The sequence below is a fragment of the Mustela nivalis genome (assembly GCF_964662115.1).
Source record: "Mustela nivalis genome assembly, chromosome: 14".
NCBI lineage: Eukaryota > Metazoa > Chordata > Mammalia > Carnivora > Mustelidae > Mustela > Mustela nivalis.
The window spans coordinates 80,767,989-80,787,428 of NC_139033.1; the positions used below are offsets into that span (position 1 = coordinate 80,767,989).

A 19,440-nucleotide genomic window follows, 5' to 3' on the forward strand; every position below is an offset into this window, starting at 1 on the left:
TGGCGAGGCGGGTCACTGGGACTAAGTGGGGTTGAGAGGGGTAAGGGGTTGAGAGGCCAGGGGCTACTGCTGTGTTCCCCAGGCTGCAGCGCTGTCCTGGCCACCTGTCTTTAATCCTCCAGCAGGAAGAACTCCCGGCTCCAAACACTTGGCTAGAGCAGGGCCAGCCTTCAAGCAGTGTGTGTGTTTGTGTGTGTGGCTGGGGGGATGCCTTTAGGGACCTGGCCAGCCCCAGGTTAGGCTGAGGTGGGTTTGTGGCTGGGGTACTAGCATCTGGTGAAATTAGGGAGAAGGCAGAAGCAGCTGAAATGTAAGTTCCCTCAGGGCAGTGGTCCAGTCCTCTTGCTGCTGTCCCTGTTCCAGGTGGCTCCCTGTGGGGTTGCCAAGGATGGAAGATAATGGGGCCAGTGGTCAGGGCAACTCAACCCTGTGCAGATGGGGGAAACAAAGGCTTGGAAGGACATGTAGCCAACACTCAGAGGTGCCTGAGCATGCTGGCTGCGTGCAAGAAGGGTAGCCCCCGGGGGGGGGGCTGGATTTTCTGCATGGGGTCTGGGGCAAAGCAGAAGGGGGGCAGGAAGCCAGGAGCCCTCCTCTCTTGCCAGACCCATGGAACCTCCTTGCACTGCCCCTTTCCCTTATTCATCTCAGAGCCTAGTTTCCTTATCTGTGATACAAGAGCTGTTGGCTTGCCTTTGTGGGGTATGACCCAAGAGGGCTCCAGAGCCCAGCCCAGCCCTTCTGGGTCTGCATTTCCATCCAGCACCACCAGACTCTCTGGGGCATGGCTGTATCTTCATTCCTGCCTGGTTTGGAAAAGTCCTGATTAACCAACCAGCCACTGTGACATCACTCCCCGACACCCCCATCGGCTTCTGAGTGCATCAGAAGTATGGAGGAGAGAGGGTCTGTGGCCCTCTTGGCGTTGGGAGCATTCACCCAGAGTCACCCAACTGCTGAGCACCCCACAACCACTCTCACCTATTTGATCTGCTCTGACACCCCTAAGAGTGTGGGGGAAACCCTGAGCCTCTGTGTCTTGATGGGGAGAACCCAAGACAAAGTGGATCAGTGCCAGGTCCATCTGGCAGGCCCCAGCTGAACTTTGTTGAGGCACTTAATTTGGGGGGGTGGGCTATGCTGGGGTTTGGGCAAGGGCCTGGGGCCCTATCTGGGTCACTTGAGAGCCCTTGTCATGCTGAACATCGCTGTAACTACTCTCTGATCAGCCCTCATTTCACAGCAGGGCAAAGTTTCTCGCAGTCCAGGTGAGCAGCCTGTGTCAAAGAGGATGGCCGCCCTGGCCCCAGCTCGGCCAGAACTCAGTTTCCCTAACTCTGCAGGGGGAGAGGCCTGTGAGTTTTTTTATTGGAGGTAAAATGAGGCCTGGGAAACAGGACTCAGCCAGTCACTCGGCGGGAAAATAGCCCCGCCGGGGAAGTGGGGGAACGAGGAGTCCAGGCCGGCTGCTGGGGAGTTAGGGGCGACCTCGGCCCAGCTCTGGCAGCTGAGCGGCTCCCAGCGCGGGGTTGGGGGTGGGGGGCGGGACCTCGCCCCGCCCCTCCGGCTCCCGCCCCACCACCCCGCTGGCCCCCGCCCCGCCCCGCCTGGGCGCGGCCCAGCTCCATTGGCTGCTCGCCGTGACCGCCGCCAGATCCGCCCCCGCGGGGAGCGAGTCCGCCGAGCCCGAGCCGGAGCGGCCGAGGCGCCGGAGCCGAGCCCGGTTCAGCTGCCGCCACCGCCTCCGTCGTCCTTACCGGCCCGCGCCGCCCCCCCTCCCCGAGCCCGGCCCGATGCCGGCCGAACTCAGACAGGTTGGAGGGAACTTGGTCCCAGGCGTGGGGGCACCGTCCCGGGGGCCAGGCGGCAGAGGGCGGGGCACCGGCCTTCCCGGGAGGACCCGCTTTTGTTCCGCGGAGCCGCCGGCCGGAGGAGGCTATTGTCTGCGCTTTGGGCCGGCGCGTTCTGCCCCGGGGCGGGCGGGGCGGCGGAGTGAGCGCGCCGCCCGGGGGGGTGTGCAAGCGCGGGGCGGGGCCGCGGGGTTTCGGGGGACCCGTCGCGGGCGCCCCGGGCGGTGCGACTCGGCGCCGGGAAGCGAGGAACAGGATCGGGGTGGGTGCACCCCAGGGCAGCGCCCAGGACAGGTGCCTGGGTCGCATGTGGTGGGTTGAGGGCCTTCCTGAGCAGCCCCTCTGCAGTAGGGATGCCGAGTCCGGAGAGGGCAGCCGGGCTAGGCCTCCAGCTCCCTGGGGTCTCGGTGGGCACCCCCTCCCTTCCACACTCTTAGCGCGGGCTCCGACTCTGGGGACCTGCGAAGGAGCTTCCGGAGCTTTAATGGAAGCCCTGTCTGCCGAGGCAGCGCACGTGAGGGGAGGGGTGGAAGAGGGCCCTGCCCATGTGCGGAGGCGGTGTGTGTGTGTGGGGGGGTCTCCGAGGAAAACCCGGTCAGTCAGCCTCCCAATGCTGGGAAGGAGCCGGAGGGAGGCATTTGGGCATCCAGCACCTCCGTGCTCAGAGGGTTTGGGGTGCGGTAACAGGCAGGGAAACTGAGGCTGGAGGAACAACTGCCCCAGGCCCCTTGTGTTTGGGGGCCGCCTGCCTCTTCCTGGCAGCTTAGTTTGTGCCTGCTATGCAACTTTGGTATGGCCCCTAGGGTCGACCTACTGATTGTCCCATGATGTAAGGGGCAGCTGGGGGCAGCTGGGGCCACTATGTAGCTGATGGATGTGGCTTGGGCTTGGAGAAACTGCAGTGGGTGACAGCCAGCCCTGCTATCCCCCACAGCCTCGCTTCCCCAGGCTGTTGGGCACCCACTGCCCCATGGTGCCTTGGCCACTCAGTGTGGACTGCAAGCCCTGGTAGGTGGCCTGCTGCCCTGGGGAGGTGATGAGCCCCTCATCTGCCTGGGCTGGGTAGAGGCTCTGGACATCAGGAGAGGGCAACTGTAGTGGCCAAGAGCTTGCCCTCCGATGAGAGATGCCAGCATGGATTGTCTTGGACTCTATGAGGGATGGCTGTGCTGTGGTGTAGGCGGTAGGGGGACATGTTCATCCCTTCATCCCTCCATTCATTTATTCAGTGCCGGCTGTCTTGTGCCCTTTGTGGGCCAGGACGGGATTGTGGGAGCCAAGTGTGGGATCCTACCTTAACCCATTCTCTGAGTGTGCGGTGGGACCATGGGCAGGGTGGGGCACCTGGCTTGAGGTTTGCTCTTCACAATACACACCATGGGTGCTCATCTGTGAAGTGCGGTTGGTGACATTGATCCATGCCTCTGGGACCCCAGTCCAACCCCCCTTCCCCATTATGACTTGGCTTGTTTTCCCATCCCCTCCCTCTGCCATTCCCACACGTACCTCGGATGTGGTTGTGGGCCTTTGCAGCCCACAAGAGTGGTGGCCCCTCTGTACGTTGGCCCACATCTTGTATTCTACTCCCCATGTTCCTTAGGTCCAGCCACCAAGGTGTCCGGGACTGGCACTATCCCGCTTGTCCTTTGGCTGTGATATCCTGGGTGCCTTCTGTTTCCATATGAGGAAGCTGAGCCCCAGGTGTGTGACAGGGCCTATGGCCCTCTCTCTGTGCCTCTGGGGACCCTCTTGAGAGCAGTGGTGGCTGGTTGGGTTTACCTTTCTGAGTACTGGTCACTCTGGCCTCAGACTTGGAGTCTTGGGCCAGGCCCCTTCCACAAGTTCAAGGGAGCTCCTGGGAAACCCCGGGTCTGGATAGCAGCCCCACTCTGGGCCAGGCCTATAGACCTTGGACCGGATAGACCATGGATGGGAGTGCCATGGGGACAGTTTGGGCTGTGGAGGAAGGTGATGGGAGACAGGTCAGTGGTCCCAGGAAGAGGGGCAAGAATGCAGCTAGGGGTGGGGAAGGGTGATAAGAGATAGTTGACAGGATTTGACGTGGGATGCAAAGGGCTGGGGGTTATGGGTCCAGGCTGGTGTTCATGTATGGGGTGCAGAGGGGCCCTGAGCTGCATGGCCAGGGGTCTCTGGGTTCTGCCTTCCCAGGTAGATAGACAGGAGGCCCTAGAGCAGAGTTTTGAGGTAGGATGAAGATGCAGGCACCCCAGTCAGCTGCCTCTGTTGAGTGCCATCTGTTTGCCAGTCATCATTCCACAGACCCATGCCACCACCCCAAAGATGTTGCAGAGGCCTGAACTGTGTTTTGACCTTGGGCCTTTCCCCACCACAGGCTTTGGTTCCCTACTCTGCTGCCAGCTCTGAGACCACCCGGAGTGGGTGGTTGAGGGGGTGTCCAAGTAGTCTGGTCACAGGGGTGGGAGATAGGAGGAGGTGACGGAGATGTGTTGGCACATGCAAGTCCCTCTGGGGTCAGCAGGCCCTGTGTACTGGGGACTGTTAGGACAGCATGCAGATGGACACGCTTGGGCCCGTAGGCCAGGCTGGGTGCTTACACACACACCTGTGTCTGTGCACGTGTCCCTGTTGGAAGCACCAGGTACATGCACACATGTCCAGTTACTTATCTGCATGTGTGCCCAGGCGTGTGTAACGGGGGCCGGGCCTTCCTGTGATCACTGGCTGACTCACGCTCCTGCCTTCCCGCCTGCCTGGGTGAAGTCATCGCCTGTTTTTAGCTCCCTGAGGTCATTTGCCAGTGGGGGCTCTTGGGGCCTCAGGATCCCACTACCGGGCTGCCTGGACTGGGCATTGGTGGGTGATGCTGTGAGGTTGCCAGGCATTGTGGTGGGGTGGGGTGAGGTGGGGGGTCCTGGCTCTTCTGGACCCCCATCTCTTTATCCTCTGTGCTGCACTGTGTCAGACCCTCATCACAGGCTAGAATGAGAATAAACTGAGTCACGGTAGCATTGGAGTCTGAGGTGTGCTTCCTCCTCCTCCTCCCTTATCACACCCAGCCCCTAACTGGGGAGTTGGAGGCTCTTCTCTCCACTCTCAGGGCCACGTCCTCCTGGCAGTGCTCTGGTCCCCTCTTGTCCATCTTGATCCTCACTCCTCCCCTCCACTTGCAGCCAAAAGGCTGTGGCCCTAGGCCCCTCCATGCCTGGCCCCCCAGGGCCCAAGAGAGAGAGCTCAGCACCTGACACACATTTGCTCCCACAGTTGCTAAATACAGGTGAGGCAGGGGAGACACCAGTGACAGGCTCTCCCTGAATCTTCTGGTCTGGAACTGTCCCGGCTCCCAGGGCCTTCAGAGAAGAGCTCAGGCCGCCTACCCTGGCAGCCCAGCCACACGTCCCTATTCAGGGTCTCAGCTTCCTCCTCCTCCTCAGGGAACATCATTCCTCCTTCCTGGCCACGTCCCCATCACGCTTTCCACCTACAACCCCAAACTGAGTGGCAGCCAAGGCTGCGGCCCACAAGGGGTGAGGTGTTAGCTGGAAGGCCTTGCAAAATGGCCTTCCCTGTGGATGCCTGAGATCCCCTGTCAGTGGTTTGTGGAGTCCTGGCTAAGCCGCTCCCTTCTGTCAGGCCTGTTTTCCTTTCTATGAAATCACATACTGTTGTTCTCTTTGGTCCTGCTTCTGGGAGCAGAGGCTGCATTCTGGGGCTTCGTTCCTGTGTCTCCAGAGCCCAGGGCATACGCCTGTCCTAACATGGTGCAGGCCTATATCTGGACCTCTGAAGAGTTTGCGGGGGTCCAGAATCAGCACTGTGTGCAGTTGGGGGCTTAAGCGTTTTATCAGGGCAGGACCCAACCTGAGGAGACTCTGCACCCCAAGAACCTTGGGAAGCCAGCCCCAGGGCAGCCCTGGGCATCTAGGCTTACATACCTCCCACACCCAGGAGCCAGGAGCAGAGTAGGGCTCTAGTGGTGGGCAGATAGGGTTGTGGCCTTCCTTGGGCCTCAGCTCTGTTTCTGGATAGGGCCTCAGAGGCCTGGGGGCCCAGACAGGGGACCCATTCCTCAAGGCACAGCATCTGGGCCACAGAGCAGGGCCTGTCCTCCTGCTGACCTGGCCCCCGCTGCCCCCCGCTGCCCAGGAATGTGTTCCTGCTTGCCTGCCCACGGCAGCTTGGGTTTCAGCCCCTATCCATGCTGGCCAGATGCTAATCCTGGGACGTTGGCATGCTATGGGGACCCGTGCAGTCAGAGGCCCAGGGGTAGATGGACTTCAGCTCTCAGCCCCCTTTGCCAGTCAGCACAGTCAGTTCAGCTCTGTTATGGAGCCTCTGCTTTCCCATTGGCAAGTCTGGCCCTAGGTGTAGGGCCTTAAAAAGGCCTCTGTCCAGAGTTGTCTTGCCTGGAATTCCACCACGGTCATCCCCTACAAGGATGAAGGCAAGGAGAGCTGCAGTTGGGGAGATCTTGGAGGGAGGTATATGGAGAGGGGACACCAAGGCTCCCATCAAGGACTAACTGGGGACACCTGGCCTGAATCACCGCCTCAGGGTTCTGAGAAAACACCCAGCACCCTCAACAGGGAGCGCCAAATGCTGGCCCAAATGAGGTCGGGCAAGGCTCTGCCCACTCAACACCCCAAGAGTGTCCAGGCCGGAAGGAGCAAGGGTATTTTGGGCATTCTGAGAACTGGGTATTTCCGTCCTGCGAGGGCGTCTGGCTGGCCTTGGGAGCAGTGGGAGCCTGGGTGTGGCCCTGGGGAGTCAGTGAGTGGTGTTGAAGCTGCTCCCCGAGGCCTCTGCATTCAGGGTTTCTTGGGAAGAGGCCCAGGACACAGGGAGGCCCAGCCGGGGGTAGGGAGCTGTGTCCAGAGTCCAAGCTCCAGGTCCCACCAACCTCCTTGGGCCACCAGGAACCTGTAGCAGCCAGGCCTTGGAGCTCAGCTCAGGGAGGCACCAGGACTGGGGGAGGTCAAGCCCCAAAGACCCCCATGAAATAGGGCAGCAGGATCAGTCAGCCCCATGGCATTCAGAGGCAGGAATGGGCTGGGGCTAAGATAGGCTCTGGGGCCTGTGGGTTCCAGGGGTGGGAAGAAGGCCCTCCCGGCCTCTAGGCCAGCACTAGCATCCACACTCTAGGGCCAGCGAGCTGTGGGTCCTCCCACTGACAACCCCTCACCCCACCCCACCCCACCTAGGAGCAGAGCCCGGGCAGCCAGGTCTCACTGGCCACAATGCCAGAGGCGCCCGAGGTGCTGGAGGAGACCGTGACAGTAGAGGAGGACCCTGGCACCCCTACCTCCCATGTGTCCATTGTCACATCAGAAGATGGCACGACTCGGCGCACTGAGACCAAGGTATGGCCAGGCCCAGGCAGTGGACAAGTAGGCCATGTAGCCACGGTTGTTGCATGTACAGAGGGGCCTCCCAGGGCACCAATTCGGCTGGTGTCTGGGTCTCTCAGGCTGCCCAGCCTGCCCACCGGCCACCCACTTCCCCACCAGGTCACCAAGACGGTCAAGACGGTGACTACGAGGACAGTGCGCCAAGTACCCGTAGGCCCAGATGGCCTACCCCTGCTGGATGGAGGCCCCCCGCTAGGCCCCTTTGCAGACGGCCCGCTGGACCGGCACTTCCTGTTGCGCGGGGGCGGTCCGGCAGCCACACTTTCCCGCGCCTACCTCAGCAGTGCGGGCAGCTTTACCGATGGCCCTGAGCCCCGTGATGTCCCCAGCTATGGCAGTCTCTCCCGGGGGCTGGGTGTGCGGCCCACACGTGGCCCCCTTGGCCCAGGCCCCGTCGATGGCTGCTTCACACTGCCTGGCCGACGTGAGGCCTTCCCTGCAGGCCCTGAGCCTGTGCCGCCAGCTGGTCGCTCCCAGCCGGAGCGCTTCCAGGCAGAGCCCTACGGCTTAGAGGATGACACCCGCAGTCTGGCTGCTGACGATGAGGGTGGCCCGGAGCTGGAGCCTGACTACGGTACTGCCACAAGGAGGAGGCCTGAGTGTGGGCGTGGCCTTCGAACCAGGTGAGGACCCTCAGTCTGGCCACTGCCTCTGGGAAGTCTGTATTCCATTCCCCCAGCAGAGAGTCCTCTGCAGGAGGTCTTAGCTGCAGGGGCTAAGTTAGTTAGTTACACACTGGTTTCAATCAGCTTCAATTCAAGGACAGCAGCAAGGGAAGCTTCTGGATAGTGGAAGTTGCACCAGGCACCCTCCCTAGAAGTCTGGAGGATTAGGGAAGTCAGTGACCATGCCCAACACCCACTGTCCCTGCTCCAGACAGATGACCATGAAGGTAGGAACACAAGAGGTTCAGAGCATTTCCTCTGAGTCTGAGGCTCCAGCCTTTCCCCAGGCCTCAATTGCCCCTGTGTACAGAAGCAACCAGAAACTAGGCTGTCAAGCTCTTCCCAGCATCGACTCTGGTTCTGTCACCTCAGCCCTCAGTTTTTCCATCTGTAGAGTGAGAACATGATCACAGCCTCGGTGTGAATTCTGCTGGGTGACCACAGGCAAGACACCTGACCCCTCCTAGCCTCAATCCCTGCTCTAGGAAGTAGGTTTGCTGGTGACATCCCACAAAAACATCTTGTACTCTGGGGGACTGGGGGCCTGAATGCCCCTTATATGGTCCCACCAGGATGGCTGTGTGCAGGGAGGGTCACCTCCTGCCTGCACATCCTGGCAGATCTCATGTCACAGAGATGGTTCTCACGGGAAAGCAGGATCCCAGTCACAGATAGATGTTTCATAGAAATGCATTTAACTCCCAATTGGGGAATGCTGCATGGTGATGGGAGTGAGTGAGCTCCCCATCTTAGGGGGATCCAAGCCCCGATAACCACTGGCTGGTGTTTGGCTAAGTTGCTGGCTGTGAGTCAGTTCTTGCTGGCCTGGGGTGTGACTCGCCGCACCCACTCGGTACTTGGGACGCCATACGAATACTGTAGACCTATCCCCACCTTTCATGGGTTCGTGGTCCACAATAATGAAGATAATGGTGGGTGGCCTTGGAGTGGACATCCTCAGGCAGTGCTGAGATATTCCTGTGCCCTGCCTGCCTGCACAGGCCCTATGAGGATGTGGCAGATGATGGCGGTGAGCTGATGGAGGAGCGGCCCCCGTTTCCAGCTGCGACGGCCCCCCTGGCCCAGCCGGAACGGGGAAGCCTGGGCAGTCTGGACAGAGTGGTACGGCGGTCGCCCTCAGTCGACAGTGCCCGTAAGGAGCCGCGTTGGCGGGACCCCGAGCTGCCAGAGGTCTTGGCTATGCTGCGACACCCCGTGGACCCTGTGAAAGCCAATGCGGCTGCCTACCTGCAGCACCTGTGCTTCGAGAATGAAGGCGTCAAGCGACGCGTGCGGCAGCTGCGGGGCCTGCCCTTGCTCGTGGCTCTGCTGGACCACCCGAGGGCAGAGGTGCGGCGGCGGGCCTGTGGGGCACTGCGGAACCTCTCTTATGGCCGGGACACGGACAACAAGGCTGCCATCCGGGACTGCGGTGGTGTGCCTGCCCTGGTGCGCCTGCTGCGGGCTGCCCGGGATAACGAGGTCCGAGAGCTCGTCACCGGTGAGTGACGCCTGGCCTCCCCCCATCCCTCAGGGAGAGGAGAGTGAGGCTTGGCCAGGGAAAGACCCTCCCCACCACCACCCACCCATTCAGTCAGGAGTTCAGCTGCTGGGAGTAGGCGTTAGGCTTAGGCTGAGGTCCCCAGTCTCTACCTGTGGACTCTCAGGCACATTCCCTTTCCATCTTCTGCCCCCACCCTCTCAATCCCCATATTCTAGGTCTAGCCTGGTCCCACCCTCCAATGGGGCTGGTGCTGGGGGATGGTGCCTTATGGGACCCAATTAGCCAGGTAGGGTCATGTGACCACCTTTAGGTGGGGCCAGTGGAGCAGTAGTGCCACCTGCCCCCCCCACCCCCGGGTTCGGAAAGGATGGGGGAAGAGAATGTACCTGCTTGTCCAGCCACGGGCTCCCTGCCAGCCTTTCCTCTGTGTCCCCCCCCCCCCGCCCCGTGCTTCCTCCCAGTAGGTAGCTACTGTTAGGTAACTTGCCTGGACCAGGGTGGGCACCCAGGACCTCTCATGGCTTTTGTTATCTTCCTGCCTTCTGGGGCATGTCCTGAGTGAGGTCTCCTGGGGAGGATTGAAGGTCACTGCTTGTGTGGTGAGCACGGGCTGGTTGATGGCACCCTGCAGGCACACTCTGGAACCTGTCATCCTATGAGCCCCTGAAGATGGTCATCATTGACCACGGCCTGCAGACGCTGACCCACGAGGTCATTGTGCCCCACTCGGGCTGGGAGCGCGAGCCCAATGAGGATTCCAAGCCAAGGGATGCTGAGTGGACGACAGTCTTCAAGAACACATCGGGCTGCTTGAGGTGTGGGTGGGGGCTGGGCTCGGGCACTCTTCTCTGCAGCCACCCAGGACCGTTCTTGGTCAAGGAGGCAGGAGCCAGGCACCAGAGCCTGTACACAGACCTGGGAATGTACTCATGTCCTGTATAATCTGGAAGGCAATTAGCCACCCAAGTCTCAGGAGCCTCCTAGCTAATGTTGCAGTTCCTGCCCAAGTCCGGAGAATGGGGCCTGATGGGGCTGTACTCAGCCCCAGGGGCAGCCTCTGGACAAGGTCTGCCACGCTCTCATGTAGGACTCCATGTCTCCAGCCCTGCTCAGCTTCTACCCACATTCCTATCACCGTGACAGCCAGGTTAGGGGGAGCCAGGACCCTCATCTTCCGTCTGCCTCAGAGGCCTCATTGCACATCCTGGTGACCTCAGCCCCAGTCCTCCAACCCTGGCCATCACAACAGAGTCCCCACAGGGGATCCTGGGTTCCCATGGCCCTGCCTGTCCATCAGGATGTAGCCCTGTGGCCCTCTGGGGTCCTCATCTCAGGGTAAGGTTGAACTCAGAACTGCCACTGGGGCAGGGGGAGCAGAATTAACCTGTGTGTGCATTCAGGACTCTGGACCCTTCCAATTCTGCTGGGCATCAGAAAAGGCCCCAAGCTCCACACAGATGCCAGGCCAGGGCTCCCTCCTAGGGTCCCAGTGGTTGGGACACTGTCAATAGCCCTAACAGGCTGATGTCAGTGCTGTTCTTACAGATGAAGACCTGACCCCAAGGCGTGGTGTGGGGGAGGGGCTGGGAAATCCCCGTGGGAGCCAGGGGTTACCAGGCTTGCTCTTGGCCACCCAGGAACGTGAGTTCGGATGGCGCAGAGGCCCGGCGGCGGCTCCGGGAATGTGAGGGGCTGGTGGATGCCCTGTTGCACGCCTTGCAGTCCGCAGTGGGCAGAAAGGACACGGACAACAAGGTGGGTGGGGCAGGGGGCAGGGCTGATGTCCCTAGCAGGTCTCAGCTGGGTGAGTCTCATAGCCTCCTCCAAAAGGTTAGGGAAATGGAGCAGGTACTGGGCCCAGGGGGCCCTGAACTATTGGGGCAGCACAGGAGAAGTAGGCATGCAGTCTGGGGCAGTGCCCTGGGCATGGGCCACACCGAAGCGGCCACTCCGAAGTGGACATGCTATGAAGTCCCCCACCAGCTCCTACCCATAGTGTGTTCTCCACATTTTTCCTTCCTCAGTCCCTCCCTGGGAGCCCTCACCCCTGTAGGCCCCCTGGCTTTGGTCTCCCTGTCTTTGCACCCTCAGCTCCCTCTGTGCACACTGGCTGTGGCCAGGCTTCCCTGGGAAGGGTGGGCAGTCTCTATGCTCACCTGGCCCTTCTCCACCATTTTTCCTCTCCCCGCAGTCGGTGGAGAACTGTGTGTGTATCATGCGGAACCTGTCCTACCACGTGCACAAGGAGGTGCCTGGGGCCGACAGGTACCAGGAGGCTGAGCCAGGGCCCCCGGGCGGTGCTGCGGGTTCTCAGCGCCGGAGGAGGGATGACGCCGGCTGTTTCGGTGGCAAGAAGGCCAAAGGTGTGTGGGAGGGACTGGGGTACTGCACTCTAGGACTCCCCCTGCTACCCCAGGTTGAAGGGGCACCATACCTGCGGACATCCCGGAAGCCAGAGACCACCTGGTCAGCTCGTGATGGGCAGGTGGGGAAGCAGGGAGCCGGGAAGGCTGTAGGGTCATCCAACTGACAGGCCAGCTGTCCCTCATCTGCACTCTGGGGTCCCCCGTGGAGGGCAGGGGTGAACCTACATGGTTGTCCCTGCTGCTGCCTGGACTCAGTCCCTCAGCCCCAGGAAGAGTTCTTTGGGCCCCTGTTTGGAAAGTACTGAAGTCGATGCTGCCTCCTGGCATTCACAGAGCACCTGAAGACCTTGAGATGGCCTGGAGGCAGTACCCCACCCTGCCTTCACGCCATCCTACCCAGCGTTCGCTGGGTCCAGGTTCCGGGATCCACATTCTCAGGCACCTGCTGAGTTGCATCTGTGCACCGCCTTGACCTCCTCCCCGCTCCCCCCGCTCCCCACCCACCCTGTGTGGACCTGTTCTGAACCCAGGCCTCCCCTTTCTTGTTCCACTTGCGGGCACTCAGCCCTCCCCAGTGATGGGGGTGGAGTTCCCCGACCTATCTGTTCAACCCAGGGTATGCATTGGGAAGTCGAGGCCGCCTAGGAGGGCATGGTGGGGGGGTGCTGCCCACTCAGGCTCGTCTCCTCTCTCCTGTGCTTCCTCCGGCCGCCCAGAGGAGTGGTTCCACCAAGGTGAGTCCCTGTTTGTCCTGCTGTCCAGGCCCAGTGGGTGCAGTGGGCACGAGGGAGGTGCCGCCCACCCTGTTGTCCAGGCAGTCATCGCTATGACAACTGCAGGGCGGTCCAGCCTCAAGGCCCTGCCCCATCCCCAGGCCCTTTCCCGGGCAGCCATCTCCATGACAACTGTGTGGACATGGCAACGGCAGGAATGTCAGCCCTGGACTCACTGGGAGGCCAACGGGCTGTTCTCTGTAACCTCAGACCCAGCTACCCAGGCAGGGCTGGGCCTGGAGCTGGAACAGGGAGAGTCAAGGGGGGGGCGCGGGGTCTGGGTGTATATGTCCCCACAGGCCCCAGGGAACAAAGTCTGCCCCTGGGAATGAGGTGATATGTGGCTTAAAGGGACCACACAAAGTCCCCGTGAGGCTGGACAGAATAGGGAGCCCAGATCATCTGAACTCGGCTCTGCTGCCTTTCAGAGGAGAAGATGCTCCCTTATTTGAGAAGAGGGTGACTGTGAGCTAGTGAGCTCACCTCCGCCACTTCTCTGTTCTAGGGAAGAAGGATGGTGACATGGACCGGAACTTTGACACACTGGACCTTCCCAAGCGAACCGAGGCTGCCAAAGGTGAGTGGACAGCGGGAGAATTAAGCCCAGGCCCATCCAGGTAGCAAGGCTTTGTGCTACCAAGCAGGCTTGAAGGGCCTTGGGGATCCCGTGGGGAAAGAGTCCACAGGTGTGCCCCCCCAAGAAGGCTGTCCAGTCCCTGGGTACCTGCTGTGGGTTCAGAATCAGGGTCAGTCCCGTGGGTCACTCCAGGCAGGGTGGGAGACAGAGGCACAGAGAGGTCAGGCATTTACCAGGTCACACAGCATGCGAAACAACTAGAGGGGATAGAGTAAGGCCTTCACTGAAGGGCAGAGACCAGTTAGGCAGGACCTCTGGTGTCAGCTGAGGGGCTCATGTTCACTCCGGGGGTTTAGGAGCTGAGGTGGGCTGTCAGGTCTAGTAGGGAGGCTGATCGTGCAGGAGGCAGAGTGGTTTGTCTTCTTGTCCCCTGTGTCTGTTGCAGTCCTTCTGTGTGCTGGTGCTGTTCTGTACACTGGGAATCTAGCCTCAGTAAGACAGCTCTGCCCTGGTGAGCCCCAGGCCACGGCCCACCCTGCAAGCCCAGATACCCCCAAGCAGGGTGGAAGACCCCAGCCATGGGATCTAGGGGAAAACATCACACACAGAGGGACCAGTGCCGGCAAACGCCTTCAGGGGTAAATACCCTGAGTGGTAGACGTACTTGGAGCATCTGAGGAAAGGAAGCCCAGCAGAGCTGGAGTGGAGGGACTGTGAGGCATGAGGAATGGGGAGGGGGTGAGAAAATGTGGAGTGGGAGGATAGGAGAGGAGGAATAATGTCTGGGTACAGGACAACTGAAAGGCTGTTCAGCTCCTCCTCTCTGGAGTACCTTGGGGCAACTCTGCCGCACTGGGGGGCCAGGGCCTCAACTGATGGGGAACCAGGAGTGGTTGAGTGGGGTGCGGACTGAGAAGGCAGGCCCTGTTGCTAGGGATGTGCACTGGTAACAGCCTAAGTTACATAGGAGAGAATAGGGCCATGTTACTAGGGAGGATGGGTCTCACTGCTAGGGCTCCTCCCCCCCAGTTAGTTGCACGGCCTATCTACCCAGGAGGGCTGGCCCTGTTGTTAAGGAGTTTGAGTCCTATTGCTAGGGGAGCGACCCAGGTTACCACCTCCCTCCCTACCCCAGGCCTCCTGGATGCTCTGGACACCAGGCAGGTCCAATACCATTTCTTTGGCAGCAGGGTCAAGGGAACAATGACCTGGCTTAGAGCCCCTGCCTCCTCACTGAGTCTCTGTTCTTCCATGAAATGAGAATTCTTTCTCCCTTGGGTGGCTCATAAGGGGTGAACATGTGGTTAAATTTTCCCTGACTGCACATACCCATCCCTGGCCCCAGCTGACTCTTTCCCTGGGGGCATTGATGGGAGGAGGGGAAGAGGGGGTAATGGGGGGGCCTGGGTGACTGTGGGCGGTGGGTGCTCTGTGCCCAGGCTTTGAGCTGCTGTATCAGCCCGAGGTGGTACGTCTCTACCTCTCCCTCCTCACGGAGAGCCGGAACTTTAACACCCTGGAGGCTGCCGCTGGCGCCCTACAGAACCTCAGCGCTGGCAACTGGATGGTGAGAGGCCGAATCTGGCAGGGAGGGGACACAGAGAATCCTAGGTACCCCATCGGTGCCGGCCTCTGCCTTTGCCCAGTCTTGGTGGGGGGGGGGGGACCACATGGGACATGGTGCCTCCCCAAAGTCTGGGGAGGTTCGCAGCACAAAGGCTGCAAGGTGGAGGTAGAGTTGAGATGCTTGGTTAGGGCTTTGTCCTGCCGGGGAGGAGGGTCCAGCCAGAGGGAACAATCAGGACTCAGGTAGGAGAGTCTAGGCCTGTGGGCGGGACTCAGCATGCTGAGCACCCTCCCCGCTCCACTGCCACAGTGGGCCACCTACATCCGTGCCACGGTGCGCAAGGAACGTGGCCTTCCGGTGCTCGTGGAGCTGCTGCAGTCCGAGACTGACAAGGTGGTGCGTGCTGTCGCCATCGCCCTACGCAACCTTTCCCTGGACCGGCGCAACAAGGACCTCATTGGTGAGGATGCTGGTGGGGCAGAGCCAGGATGCAGAATCCAGGGGGCTGCTCTGGGGTGCTCCCCCACATCCCTGGCCAGGGTGGGGAGGAGGTCAGGGGCCCAGCCCTGCTCCTGTCATTCCATCCCAGCCGCTGGAGCTCAGGTCTTCTCAAGGCCTAGCCCCTGTGCACAGTGGGTGACTTTGCAGCTCCCTGAGCGCTCTCCTGGTGGATCCCACTCCTCCCTGCTGGGGTGGGCAGAGGTGTGTCCTGACAGCGGCCCCTGCCCTTCAGGGAGCTACGCCATGGCGGAGCTGGTGCGGAACGTGCGCAATGCACAGACTCCGCCACGACCGGGTGCCCGCCTGGAGGAGGACACGGTGGTGGCCGTGCTCAACACCATCCATGAGATCGTGTCCGACAGCCTGGACAATGCGCGCTCACTGCTACAGGCCCGAGGGGTGCCAGCGCTGGTAGCACTTGGCGCTGCCAGGTGGATGAGGGTGCAGCCTGGAGAGGGGGCCGGGGGAGGGCGGGGCCGGTGGGGAGGGCGGGACGGACCAAGTGCTGACCCCGCCCTGGGCCTGGCCGCAGCCAATCGGTGCGCGAAGCGAAGGCCGCCTCCCACGTGCTGCAGACTGTGTGGAGCTACAAGGAGCTGCGCGGTGCCCTACAGAAGGATGGCTGGACAAAGGCACGCTTCCAGGTGCGGCCTGCCTGGCTTTTCTTTTCCTCCTCCACTTCTCCAGGTTAGGTCCCCCACAGGAGTGCCTCTGACCCCACACCCTGTCTGTTTTGTGCCCCTGCCCACCCCTAGTCAGCCACTGCTACTGCTAAGGGACCCAAAGGAGCACCGAGTCCTGGAGGCTTTGACGACAGCACCCTGCCACTGGTGGACAAGAGCTTTGGTGAGTATGGGGTCAGGGCGTGGAAAACTGTATCTGAGTTATAAGAAATGCTCTTCCACCTAAGTGCATTGACTGTGACGAGGCAGGTGAGGGGTGGGAGGGCCCCTTTCCTGGCTTGCAGCCTCCTACAACCTCTACACCCATGGTACCCACCTTGATGGGGGAGGGAGTATGTCCGTGGCAGAGGACCGGCAGAATGGTGCTAAGATGTTAGTGACAAAGGATACCCAAGGTCACAGAAGCCATCCCTGCTGTGGGTTTGTCTGTCCCGGTGTCCCCACTGGTTCTTGGAACCAGCCAGCCACCTGGCTTGTGCTTTGCAGATGGTGAGAAGCCAGGCAGCCGGGACGTGATCCCCATGGAGGCACTTGGCCCAGGTGAGTGCCGATATGGAGCTGCTTGTTTCCTGTGGTGGGGGGCAGTGGGTGGCAGAGGGGAGTGGAGGCTCTGAAATGGGCCAGGTGGTTTTGCCTTGTGTGTTTGGTGCTGGGAAAGCCTACCAGGGAGGTGCTGGTTGGAAAAGAGATTTGATTTAGGGGTGTTGCTGGGGGCGGGGCAGTGGGTAGCCAAAGGAGGGGTCTGTGCCCAGCCAAGGTCTTTGGTCTGTCAGCTGAAGGGGGCTGGAGGGTTCTGAGCCACCATGAAACGACCTGGCTCAAGTCTCCAGCACAGTGTTGGAGCAGGTAGGGGTTATCTCCCAGTGCACCCTGTCCCAGGGGCCCCCTGTGCCTGGGCTGAGAGGGAGAGCTGCTTCTGTGATGCCTGCCCCTGAGTTCCTCTCCTGTCCCCACCCCAAGACGGATACTCCACTGTGGACCGGAGGGAGCGGAGGGCTCGAGGTAGTGACCCTGCAGGGGAAGCCTCTGAGAAGGAACCGTTGAAAGTAAGTGGCTGTGGGCAGGTACCCAGGGCATGCCTGAGAGGGGCCCTGGCTAGGTGCTGAAGGTGCTGAGTTTAGGCCACCTGATTCACTGGGATGGGGCTCACCTGCAGGGCAGCTGGGCTGGGAGACAGAGCCTGGGGGACTACCCCCCACCCCCAGCCTCAGAAACTTTACTATCAGAATTAGTCTCTGGGTGCAGGTGGTTTAAAGCTCACACACACTGGGACAGCAGGGGCACGGGACAGAGGGCCCTGCCCCAAAGAAGCACAAGGGCCAGGGGAGTCTGAGCAAGCATGTCTTCACCCTCCTCTGCTTGTGTGGTGTGGGGAGGAGGGTTGGGGGAGGGCCCATCGTTGTCCTGCCTACAGGGCAGCTCCTGTTAACCTGATCTGTGACAGTCCCTTGGCTTTGGGCACAGGCCTGTGTGTGTCTACACATCAGTGTGTATCTATGTGGGCCACACTAGCTCAGCTCCCCCATTGTGTGCACCCTGGCTCTGGCCTCGCCCACTCAGCAGCCCAGCCCCCACCCGTCAGCGCTGACTAACCTGCTTTGTTCTGCCTCTAATGCCCTCCTGCCCACTGCGCACTGGTCTGCTGCAGCCCGACCCCAGCAGGAAGGTTCCTCCTGGGCCCAGCAGGCCCGCAGTCAGGCTGGTGGACGCCGTGGGGGACGCTAAGCCTCAGCCTGTTGACTCCTGGGTCTAGTTGCATGTCTGGTACGTTCTCTCGTCTGGTTTTTCATTCAGCTGTTTCCTGTGCTCTGGGAAGGGGCTTCTCGTTAATCTCTGCTGGCTGCATGTTCTGTCCCTTGGTGCTCCCTGGTGGGACTCTGGCTTCAAGCTCAGCAGGCTCAAATGCCCATCTCTGGGACAGGCTGGGGTTTGAGATGGTCATGCCCCCCGGGCATGCAGTGCTGGCTCAGGCACTGTGTCATATGGGTCCAGAGCAGGAACAGGGCCTCCACATTTAAATGCCCAAGCTCAGTGCCCCCCAATGACCAGCAAGTCGGATTGGCCCTGATAGTGAGATTCTCGAGGTCAGCCTCTGCCACCTACAGCAGCTGCCTTTGTCCTCACTTCCATTGGCCTAGCCTGTGGATGGGTCCGCCCAGCACCCCCCGTCCCCCGCCCCCGGGCCACCCTGCTTAACCTTCCCCTCTCCCTCCTTAGGTCTCCAGCGTAGCCGTTTGTTCTTAGGGATCTGATCATGGGAAGAAGGGAACTCCAGGGCTGGCCCTCACAGAACCTGCTGTGGAGCTTGGAGCCCCCTGGCGGCAGGGGTTGGCAGCGCCTCTCACCCAGGAGCCAGGGCCGGAAATTCTGGACATGCCTCCCTTCCTGCCCCTCGTTCCCTCCCTCCTAACTCCCTAGGCTGAGTTAGCTGTTTACTGACATGGTGCTGTGTGCGAGTGAGAGAGAGAAAGAAAGCCAGTGGAGCTGCCAGGGTGGGGCCCAGGGAAGCGGCAGGACAAGGCACCTGGCTTTGCTCTGGGGCTGGTGGTGTAGGAGCCTGTGCTCCTGTGTGTGCAGGGCCCCAGAGGAGCCTGGCGGCGGGCCCTGAGAGCAGGCAGTGGGGAAGGGAGGAGGGGGCTCAGAGAAGGAGTTTGACTCTGGAAGGTAGACGGGATCTGCTGGGCTATGTCCCACCCTGCATGGCAGGCAGATGAGGGGGTGGTGCTAGCCCATACAGAGAGGCTTTCGAGGTAGCAAGATGGGGGTCAGGCTGTGCTTGCCCCCCACCCTGCCCTTGGCTCCATGGCACCCCAGTGTAGCAGGAGCTTCCCTGAGCGGCTCTGGCCTGGCCGTGGCTGCTGAGCCCTGTCTGCTGGAGCCCCAAGTCACAGCTCTGGGACTGACCTTCGGCAGCAATGGGGAACTGCTGCCTAGTGCCTGCTGTTCGGGACTTAAACACAGAAGAAAAACACTGACAAAAAGCATTAAAAATGAAACCAAAATAAGACTGTATTGGTAAACACCTAAATTTTTGTAAGAAAATTTAAAAATTAAAAAAAGCAACAAAGGAACTTCCTATTTCCCGCGGCTCAGATCTCTTGCCACCAGCTGCTTGCCCTTGCCTGCTTGCCAGGTGGGGCATGGGTGTCCATGTGCTACATCCCGAGGGGGCTCAGCTCCCTGGCTCCGGGGGGGAGGGGTTCTTCACAAGTCCTCCCAGGCCCACTGTGATCTCCTTTCTGCACACACACAGAAGAAGACTTGCTTCTGGGTGGTTGGCTGGGCCCCAAGTCCCATGGTGATGTCCTGGCCAGAGGCTGGTCTGCACACAGGTGGGCTCAGCCAGAATTGGGGGGGGGGGGGTCCCTGGGGAGCCTCTGAGGTAGCTAGGGGGCCTTGGGGCCAAAAGGCCAGCGTTGGGACTGGGGATTTGGGCAGCTGTGGATTTGGGGAGATGAAAAGCAATTCTATCTCCCTTGCTCACTGGGCAGCTGTGGAAGCACCAGAGCTGACCCGGGTCCTGTCTTCCATAAACAATGCCACGTCGGCTGGGAGAGTTGCTTCTAC

The 19,440-nt window shown here is 60.8% G+C and overlaps 1 protein-coding gene across 28 annotated transcripts in view; it reads left to right on the top strand.

The window, feature by feature from the left end:
- The window catches only part of ARVCF (ARVCF delta catenin family member), a 76,294-nt gene that overhangs the window by 36,120 nt on the left and 20,734 nt on the right, over nucleotides 1–19,440 (top strand). For 2 of the 28 annotated variants that reach the window (XM_082697431.1, XM_082697439.1), the window contains 16 exons: nucleotides 7,031–7,189; nucleotides 7,337–7,860; nucleotides 8,904–9,403; nucleotides 10,038–10,227; nucleotides 11,044–11,161; nucleotides 11,598–11,769; nucleotides 12,489–12,506; nucleotides 13,051–13,122; nucleotides 14,562–14,689; nucleotides 14,999–15,149; nucleotides 15,423–15,621; nucleotides 15,723–15,834; nucleotides 15,946–16,036; nucleotides 16,360–16,413; nucleotides 16,834–16,919; nucleotides 18,118–18,944. In XM_082697431.1, coding sequence (XP_082553557.1) covers nucleotides 7,031–7,189; nucleotides 7,337–7,860; nucleotides 8,904–9,403; nucleotides 10,038–10,227; nucleotides 11,044–11,161; nucleotides 11,598–11,769; nucleotides 12,489–12,506; nucleotides 13,051–13,122; nucleotides 14,562–14,689; nucleotides 14,999–15,149; nucleotides 15,423–15,621; nucleotides 15,723–15,834; nucleotides 15,946–16,036; nucleotides 16,360–16,413; nucleotides 16,834–16,919; nucleotides 18,118–18,291 — 2,748 coding nt within the window. In that variant the 3' untranslated portion in view covers nucleotides 18,292–18,944. Of the gene's footprint in view, nucleotides 1–1,654; nucleotides 1,815–3,450; nucleotides 3,552–7,030; nucleotides 7,190–7,336; nucleotides 7,861–8,903; nucleotides 9,404–10,037; nucleotides 10,228–11,043; nucleotides 11,162–11,597; nucleotides 11,770–12,488; nucleotides 12,507–13,050; nucleotides 13,123–14,561; nucleotides 14,690–14,998; nucleotides 15,150–15,422; nucleotides 15,622–15,722; nucleotides 15,835–15,945; nucleotides 16,037–16,359; nucleotides 16,414–16,833; nucleotides 16,920–17,521; nucleotides 17,638–18,090; nucleotides 18,945–19,440 lie in introns of those variants that run through there. The other 26 variants (XM_082697456.1, XM_082697446.1, XM_082697434.1 and 23 more) reach the window with 24 other exon arrangements.